This window comes from Hyperolius riggenbachi, chromosome 6 (genome assembly GCF_040937935.1).
Source record: "Hyperolius riggenbachi isolate aHypRig1 chromosome 6, aHypRig1.pri, whole genome shotgun sequence".
Lineage (NCBI taxonomy): Eukaryota > Metazoa > Chordata > Amphibia > Anura > Hyperoliidae > Hyperolius > Hyperolius riggenbachi.
In genome coordinates this window covers 343659881-343669946 of record NC_090651.1, presented here as the reverse complement: position 1 = coordinate 343669946, position 10066 = coordinate 343659881, and the positions used below count along the sequence as shown (strand labels likewise).

At 43.6% G+C, this 10066-nt stretch overlaps 1 protein-coding gene across 1 annotated transcript; it reads left to right on the top strand.

Moving 5' to 3' along the window:
• The first annotated feature begins 1818 nt into the window (after positions 1-1818).
• On the top strand, positions 1819-9768 carry LOC137522960 (uncharacterized). The gene is made up of 5 exons (XM_068243121.1): positions 1819-1899; positions 3236-3290; positions 4786-4857; positions 6170-6552; positions 7586-9768. Exons 2-5 carry the CDS (start codon positions 3243-3245, stop codon positions 7773-7775), a joined length of 693 nt encoding a protein of 230 aa, XP_068099222.1. The 5' UTR covers positions 1819-1899; positions 3236-3242; the 3' UTR covers positions 7776-9768.
• The last annotated feature ends 298 nt before the right edge of the window (positions 9769-10066 follow it).

The window sequence follows — 10066 nt, the reverse complement described above, 5'->3', positions numbered from 1 at the left end:
TGTGTGTGTGTGTGTGTGTGTGTGTGTGTGTGTGTGTGTGTGTGTGTGTGTGTGGCTGGGGCTGTTAGTCATCACAATTTGAAGATTTGCACACAAGAAAGATATGGCTTTGGGCTGGGGATGCCGTGAAACGGGCCTCTAGTTTGTGTTGTCCCCCCAGGCCAAAAGGTCCCAGTCCTCCCCTGACGCTAAGTCCCCGCCGGCTCCGCTGCCCTCCCCGCCTCTCCCACATGTCACCCACATGTGGGTGACATGTGGGTGACAGATGTGGGCGGGGTGGACAGCGGGAGCTGCGGGGACTTAGCGTCCTGCACGGACGCGTATGCGGCGGCTGAGCGGCGAGTGGCGTCGGGTGCGGCGTAGTTACAATGTAACAAAGTTGTTACATAATAACTTTGTTACATTGTAACTGATAGAACATTTCCGAGGATATTGCGTGGGATCATTTATTTAAAGGGACAGGTAAGTATTAATGGTTAATTAAGAATATTAAAGGACTTTTTTCGTGGTTATGTTTTTTGTTCAATTAAAATACTTTTTCTATGTGTTTGTGTGTTTATTTACTTTTAACTCTTAAAGGAAATGGGTAAGGGGTACTACAAGTACCTCTATACTCATTTCTCCTGGGAGGGGGGTGGGCATCTGGGGGACCCCTTTTTAAAGGGGACTCCCAGATTCCACCATGAACCCCCCACCCAGGAAATCGCGGCCTCCACCTCCACCGCCCATCGGAGGTGGAGAAGAGCCCCTTGTCCTTGGATTGGACAAGGGCTCGGAGGGGGAGGGGAAAGCTTGGCTGCCCCTCCCCTTCCGAGACCCCCCAATCCATGGACCATGCGGGCTGGTATAGTCAGGGTGCGGAGCCCCACGCGGCCGGTGCTCCGCATTCTGGCTATCCCAGCCTGCATGGGGGACAAGGGGTTAAAGAGGTCTGGGAGGGGGGACCCCACGTCGTTTTTTTTTTATATTTCCCACACTCAGAACGAAGTAAGTAAAACTCTTCCCACTTGGGGGAATCTATGAAAATAATACACTATTGTTACCTGTGCAAAAAAAACTGACATTTTCCGCATTTAAAAGACATTTTCGCCCTTGAAACTTAAAAATCGATTTTCTCAAAAACTATAAGGTCTTTTTGAAAAAAAAAATTTTCCTCTTATTCCCACTGATCCCCTTAATATACCCTGGGAATTTGGTGTTCCTAAACTTTAAGCAGGCTTTGCTATTAACCGTTAAAGTCGGCGGGTTTTTAAATGTTTACATTTTTCCTTTGAAACTTTAACATCGATTTTCTCAAAAACCATAAGGTCTTTTTGAAAAAAAAAATTTTCCTCTTATTCCTCCTGGTCTCCTTAATATATTCTCCAAATTTGAGGCTCTTAGCATTTAAGGGGGCTTTGCTATTAACCCTTAAAGTCGGCGGCTTTTTTATATTATACGGAGCGTTACGGTTTAACGCGAAATTACGGTAGCGTTTAATGCGAAATTACGGCATGATACGACTGTAATGCGAAAATTACGCGAAAATTACGCTTACGCGAAATTTCGCGAAATCCTTCTTCATTACGATTATGTACTTACGGCCATAATCGTAATTACACTAATTACGCGAAATTTCGCAAAATCGTAATTAGGTCATTACGCTCATCTCTACTGACATCATATCCTCCCTGAGTCTTGTTTTTCCCCTTCCCTTCTCTTGCTCATTGTCTATTCATTGTCTGCCCTCCTCCCAGAGTCTTCAGACACTCCCACTGGGGTGTATACTAGGAACAGCACACTGTCTTATGTCATCATTGTGCGACTCAGTACAGCTGTGTGTACATCACAAAAGCAGGGTGATTTCAGAGCACATGTCTGCAGAGATCGGATTTCAGCTGTAGCTGCACACAGGAAAAAGTAAGTAATTTTCTTGTTTTATTTCTCGGTCTCCTTCTGTACATCCAGCCTATTTACCGTATGTACAGTATTTGCAGCAGTGCCAGAGTGTACTGACTGAATTTCATGTGATTATTTTCTATTTCCCTGTCTCTTTGTGCATACTGTCCATCTGTAATAGATCTGAGTGACAACATGTGCAGTTACAGAGAAAGTGACAAGTGAGGAGTAGGATGAACTGATCCAGCAATATATTGGTGACTTTGTGATTTTCACTGCTCCTGTGGTCAGAAATTTTTTCAGTAGATGCAGTAATAGTATATTACTATAGTAAATTGATTTCTACCACACACAGCAATGTATTGGTGTATAGATTCCAGTGGAGAATGTACTGTAATTCGATTTTACTGTTTTATGCAGTACCAACGCAATTGAGCGTCAATCGTACATAGTTCCTGTCCATTTCCCAAACGAAATTTTGATTCATTATTGTTCCTTAGTTTTGCTAGACTTTTGGTCATGTTGATCTTATGCTAGGTACACACTCTGAGATGTTCTGTCAGATCGATTGTTTCCAACATGTCTGATGTGGTTTCCGAATTATTATTTTTTTATTCGGTTTCCTATTGAATTGTTGAATTGTACATCAGATTTGTCTTTTTGGATATAACCGATCTTGCCGTAAATTTGACACAAAATCTCATAGTGTGTAGCTGGCATTACATTTTGGAAAAGCTATTCCCAACTGATGAAACCAAATTGAACAAATCAGAAGATCAATGAGTGTATGGACACCTATTCTGTTTATTTATATGCAATGTCTCATTTCTTTGTTCATACTGTAAAGGTGCCCATACACTCAATTTTCCCCATATGATTGTGTGTAGATTGAAATCATCTGAGACATGAATGGATACTCCTATTCCAGTGATTGATTTTCACTGTACAGGCTGTCACATTGTTGGTCACTTGGAGGCAGGGACAGAGGATCACTTTGAGGGGCCTTAGCTAGGCCCAGCTCATCTAGAATATATACATATATATTTCTCATAACTGGCGCTTTGCTTCTATGGACTGCTAGTCTCCTCTGCTGTTCACCCCGTGTTGCACCCGGCATGTGTGATGCCACACATATCATCTTGGGATGCTGCTTATTGTTGTAACAGCAGATGAAACCGTAGTTTGGCACCTGCAGAATGCAGCAACCATCTTTCAGAAAACCTTGTGGAGAAATATTGGGGGCCATGTATCCAGTGGTGTTTGAAGTCCCTCATGCTTTCCCTCTACCTACCGAAGTATAGGATTTTACTTGTATACTTACATGTTTGATGTAATTGCTCTTTTGCTTAATTTTTAGAGGCATAATGGCATCTGATATGCTAGTGATTGATGACACTGCTTCTGAAAGCATGGTAAGTATTGTTATTCTGACACATTTTCTTTTACCATTGCTAATTGATCACATTTTGTTTGTCCTACTTATAATTTACATTTTATAATGTGCCATAGGACTTAGAGTACTCAGTGGGGACCTGGACTGGGACCTACAGTACAGAATGTACTGCCGAGATTCAGTGTGTGTGTGTGTGTGTGTGTGTGTGTGTGTGTGTGTGTGTGTGTGTGTGTGTGTGTGTGTGTGTGTGTGTGTGTGTGTGTGTGTGTGTGTGTGTGTGTGTGTGTGTGTGTGTGCGCGCGTGCGTGTGAACTTGTGTGTGTGTGTGCGCGTGTGAACTTGTGTGTGTGTGTGTGTGTGCCTGTGTGTGCGTGCGTGTGTGTGTGAGTGCAGTGGCGTAGCTAAGGAGCTGTGGGCCCCGATGCAAGTTTTGCAATGGGGCCCCCCAAGCACTCTATACATAACAATTAATACGGCGCACAAAAACCTGCCAATGGCAACTACAGTGTCACAGGTGCAAGAAGGGAATGGGAAGTAGTTTGCTAATGATTACCACTATTCAAAGTATCTATAGAAGTGATTATTATGAGCACAGGACCAATAGAGAGGTAATACTGTGCTTGAGGGAGCGTCCACCGGGGCCCCTCTGGCCCAAGGGCCCCGATGCGGTCGCTACCTCTGCACCCCCTATTGCTACGCCCGTGTGTGTGTGTGTGTGTGTGTGTGTGTGTGTGTGTGTGTGTGTGTGTGTGTGTGTGTGTGTGTGTGTGTGTGTGTGCGCGCGCGCGCGCCCCCTCACTGTATTTGATGGTGATATGCTGGTGAGTGAGTGCATGTACCACTCAGGGCACACTGATTCAAATGCAACAGCCAAGCCTTTTGTTGTGGCCAACAAAGCTCTGTACAGTTGTTAATTCCAAGCAGGCCGCAGCTGTAATGCAGCATAAAGGATATTTTTTATTTTCTCTACTATGCTTCCCTATTTGTTTATCTGTTGGTTGTCATAGTAATAGCCACATCTGTACAAGCAGCAATAACCTGCTGCAGAAAGCAGTAGTAACCGTCCTGTGCCCTCGCCACATCTGCGGTGGCTCCTGGAAGCTCTGGTGCAGATGCAGACCTCAGCAGGTGAGAACTTACTGTGGAGCATTCTGTGCAGGCCCAGTACTTGTGCGTCTGCGCAGAAACATTTTCACCACGAGTGTGATTTACAGTGGCGTTCAAGCAGGCGCATTAGATGCAGATCTGGCGAGGTAGGCATCTGCACCGAAGGGGACAATGAGCCACCGAAGTGGCGGTGAGGGCACAGAAAACATAAATTATACTATTCCACATTTCACACTTATTTGCTTTGTTAGCCCATGTCTGCATTGATTATGTGTTCATATATCTATTGACCATGTACTCTTGGTCTTTGCCCAAGCTGTAGAGAAAACAAAAAAACATTTTTTTTCTCTCCATCACCATATGCCTCATTACATGTCATTCTTTTTCCCAAATTTTTGTTTCAAAAGAAATCAAGCAATCCTCAAGAACAAGAGCTCTTTCAAGAGGATTTGCCTTTGTCCTGCTCCAGGCGTAAAAGTGTAAGTATACATCCAAATATAGATAATCGCATAGAAATGATAGTTTGTTCAGCACAATACAAAATATGGCAAGGCAGTGTCAGGTTAGTGTTGGCTATAGCTACTAGTATTAAAATATTGGTATTTACTATCGTCTCCTAAAGTCAGATACTCTTACCTTGACGTACCGTTCTGTGTCCATAAACCCAATTACCTCACCTAATTCAAAAACAATCATCTGTGAATTGAGGAAAAACAGATAAATAGGCTTTCCCATTCCTCCAGAGGTGATCCAGTGATGGGACCCCTGAAGGGGCACTAGACAACTTTGCAAGCATTCGCAGTAGAACTTTACTGACAACCATAACAATCTGTACTGCCTGAAATGGTCCCGTAGCGAGATTCTACTGAAACTCAATAATTATTGCCAAGCCTGATCGGGTCTGCTCTGCACATGTAAGCAAACCCAACTGTACAAAGTGAAATGTAATCAAGCTTGAGGAAAATACAGCAGTACCAAGAGACATAACAAAGATTTGTTATGTTGGTGCTAAGCTTGGATGTCTGCAAGCTTGATTGAGCTATTCCACGACAGTGGTGTACGCTGCATTTGGATACATAAGCTTTATCCTCCCGAGATAAGTATCAGTTTTCAGCAGTGGGATCCTCTGAGTAAGGGCTGGTTCACACGGGCGTCTGCTGAGCTTTTGCTTGGCATTGCGTTCAAACGCCAGCGTTTAAAAGCTAGCTTTTGAAAGCTTTTGAAAAGCGTTCAAGGCTAGCAGTTCTGGTCTCTGCTATTGTTTCCTCGCGTTTACTGCCTCTGAAAGCAGCATGTTGCTTTTGAGACTAGACGCAACGCTGGGATCTACTGCCAGGCTTTCATGAAAGCCTGCAAAAGCCAGCTCTAAACGCTCCCATTCACTTGCATGGGATGGCAGTAGATCCCAAAAAACGCTGCGTCTGAAACGCTGCGTTAAACGCCACAAAAACGCCCGTCTGAACCAGCCCTAAGTCGAGGGACAAATTTAATGTCTACTGGACAGCTAATGCCTATAGATCCTCCTCAGTCACAACTTTTACCATGTGTAAGCCAGATTGCCATGCATAATTTCACTTGAACGGAAAAACTGAAGAGGACAGCGAGAGAAGAATTGGTGCTCAGGGGACTGTACGAAGCCCTGGTTAACTTTAAAATCTTTTTATTCAACCACTTCATGTACGTTTTTATATTATATGTGGGATCCCTGTACTACATAAATTCTACGCATCAAACATATTTTTCAAAGGTTCTTAGTGCAAATTGTAATACATATTTACTGTACCTACACAGATTGACCGTTTCATGGAAAAATTTTGGAGTCAACTCCCTAACCAGAGGGATGACCCTAGCTTCTATGAAAAGCCTACCGCAGTCAGCAGAAGACAACAAGCGACTTCAGAGGTGGCATTTCTGCAAACAGACACTGAGGAAGAAAATACGACACGGCCGTTCGACTGGTGCGAATGCGGAAAATGCACACCAATGAAAACGCAGGTTGAAGAGTTGTGTTGCAATCACATCGAGGAGGTGCGCGATAAAATTCCAAGAGGAAAAAATTGCATAACGGAGGTCGAATTCTTCATAAACTCTTGTACTTCTTCTGAATATGTGGAAACAAATCTAAAATTCCATCCAAATGTGGCAGAACCCCCACTAGATCAGTTGTACAACAGGTAATACAAATTTGGACAGCATATATTTCTAAGATCTTACAACACCTAACATTTGTATAAGCCATTAGAGTGCAAAGCAGTATGCCGACCAAGACAACATTGTTCAGATTGGTGTGCTGGTAGAACTCAGAGAGGCAGGGCCGGTTTAAGCAACAATGGGGCCCCAGGGCAAAATAAACCTGGGAGGCCCCCCCAACATACACCCCGGAACAAAAATCGGCATTAGGGGACCTTTTTTGCAGCTGGTATAGCCAAGGTGTGAAGTCCCAATCGGTCAGAGCTCTACATTCTGGCTATCCCAGCCTGCATGGGGGACAAGGGGTTAAAAAGTTTCAGGAGGGGGGACCCCACATAATTTTTTTTAAAAAAAAATTCCCACACTCTAAACATAAAAAAAAATTGGGAAAATAGGAAAAAATGCCAGGGATCTTCATACAGCCATATTGCGGCTGTATAGCGATCCCTGGCCAAAGCGCTGCGGCTGCGTATGGACCCCCTGGAAACCCCGTCAGGAAATTTATTGCGCTTTCGTTTGATGCATGTAAAATTACACTACCATTAGGTTTGCTACTAAAAGTGACATTTACCGCATTTAAAAGTATACTTTTTTCCTTCTAAACTTTAAAATCGATTTTCTCAAAAACTATAAGGCCGATTTGAAATTTTTTTTTCCTCTTGTAGCCACTGGGGGCCCCTACAAGCTCTGGGGCCCTGGGGCAGCTGCCTCCTTTGCCTTAATGGTAGCGCCGGCCCTGCAGAGAGGTATGGTTATGCACTGTATGTATATAATATGCACAAGTATAACATGTAGATAATGAGATTCATTATTGTCACAACTGATACACAACACAAGCATAATGCTCAGCTCTGCTGTCCTGAACCATTGAGTTTGTTCGGCTACAAGAAACGTATTGTCCCCCTGTGAATGGGACTTTACTTGCGATTTAAGAAATTAAGTTTCATTTGCCATAATTTTGCCATATAACGTTGTAATGCACAATGTAGTAAAAAGTACACTTTTATATTTCTTCAGGAAACTTCGGAAGACAGCATACCGCACTTTTACAGCCTGGGTGTATGGTTTCTTGGGAAAGGAAAGGCGTCGAACGATACCATCATGCGCAGTAAACGTGATACGTCAAGCATTTCCTGATGCTCAGCACCTTTACGCTAGTTTTTTATTCCCTGAAGATTACAATGCTTCAGAAATGATTCATTTGTAAATTGTCTGTTACTATATTATGTTCCAGGTATTATTTATGTAATACTTTGTTTAGTACAAAAAATCCCCCTGGTTTCGCCGCACCCAGAGTGCCCCTTCCACTGCCCAATCTGTATAAAACAAGGCAAGCTAAAAATTAAAAGTTTGGTTACATAATGTTTCTAATGTTTGCTAAAGTATTTCTAATTGTTTGCATTACTGCTTGCTTTTTTTCCTCTTTTTCCTTCAATTTCCCTTCCAGGTGGACCAACCAACCAGCTGCAGCACTGATGGTGCATCCTGTTTGAATTTCTTGCATTATTACTTGTTTTTTTTCCTATCTTTTTTCATCCATTTCCCTTCCAGGTGGACTGATCAATCCACCAGCTGCAGCAGTGACTGTGCATCCTGACAGAAGCATTGCACGTCTGTCACATTACACACAAGTCGGTGCATGTAGCGCTGCAGGCAGTAAGATACGTTTGCCAAGGCATATGAGCTGAGGGGCGGTGTTGGAGTTCCTATGCTTTGGCAAGCACTTTGTATCAAAGCTGGTAATGGTTTTTTCATCCACACTGTTCGATGTGCATGAAGAAATCGGGTTTGCCAGGGCATACGAGCTGAGTGGGTTTGGATGTTTGGGCGGTGCTCGTATGTCCTGGCAAACGCCATGCCCCTCTTTTTTGTTTCTCAATGTTTTTGGCAGATCTTTTTTCATCCACATTGACCACCTCTACAGTCAGGGCCATAGCTACCATAGGAAAAAATAGGCAATTGCCCCAGAGCCTGTAGGGGCCCCCAAGTTGTCCCTCCCCCATCTTAACTGTTGCTCCCCAGGGACTCTGCAGAGCCTGTTAAGCTGGGAGGTGATTGGGGGAGGATCAGCAGCCATCTCAGGGGCCCAGGAGGGAAATTTGGCTGCAACAAAGAGCCTCTAATGACGCTTTTTGGTCGGGGGTGTCTGTTGGGGGGCCCCCAGGCTAATTTTGCCCTGGGGCCCAATTGTTATTTGAACCGGCCCTGTCTACAGTGAATGAAGGGATGTTTACAGTTCATTTTTCCTGTTAGCACACAGGCTGAATGGGCTGAAAGTTACCCGTATGCCTAATATAAGGAGTATAGCAAAAAGTACTAATACTGGCCATACTGGACAGACTGCGGAGACCCTAAATTGCCAGGATAGGCCCCACAAATTACCCCATTTTGGAAAGAAGACACTCCAAGGTATTCAATGAGGGGGGTGGCGAGTTCATAAGAGATTGTATTTTTGTCATAAGTTAGCTGAAATGGAATGATTTTGATTTTCCTCAAAATGTCATTTTCCGCTAACTTGTGTAAAAAAAAAAATTATATAAACTCATGGAGTACTCTGTGGTGCCTTCTTTACAAAATGTGGTCATTGGTGGGGGTGGGTTTACTGTCCTTGCATTTGTTTGGGGTACCTAACTTGTGAGCACCCCTGAAAACCCTAAAAGTTCTTCATTGGACTTTGGGCCCTGGCATTTTAGGGGCACTAAACCGTGACGAGTATTCTGGAAAACAAATGTGTACAAATGCCCTGTGAAATCCTAAAGGTACTTATTGCACTTTTTGGCCCTTTGCGCAGATAGGGTGCAAAAGTGTGTCACATATGTGGTATGACTGTACTCTGGAGTAGTACTATGTTTGTTGGAGTGTCTTTCAACACGGACCCCTGCTGGGTGGGAGAAATATCTCTGCAAATGGACAATTTTGTGTAAAAACTTAAAAAAAAAAAAAATACTGAGATATTTTACCACCCAGTATATGTGAAAAGACACCCCCCACACATTATACTACTTCCCGAGTGCAGAGATACCACATATGACTTTTTGCAGACCTGCTGTGCAAACAGCCCCAACTCTAATAAATTTTGTTTTTGCTTTTTTTGGAGGTACATGGGCTATGTGGAGGTATTTAGCCAAAAAACATATCACAAGGTTACCAAACTTGTATATTCACCGGATTATGTAAATGTTATATAAGAGAGAACAGAGGCGCCAAAAGGATAAAAGGGGTTTTAAAGGAGCTTAAAAGCCAAAACTTGGTAATTAGAGGAGGCAGTGGTGGACTTACCCCCTCCAAGCAGACACAACACGACTGTACATTCAGTCTATTTATTAACGAACTCCAGATAAAGCAAAGAAACGCGTTTCACGGGTCAGCGCCCGCTTCCTCAGGCAATAGAAAAAGGAGTTACAGCATCTAGCAAAACAAACGACACTCAGCGCCTCTGCCTGCCTCTGGGCAGAGGCGCTGAGTGTCTTTTGTTTTGCTAGATGCTGTAACTCCTTT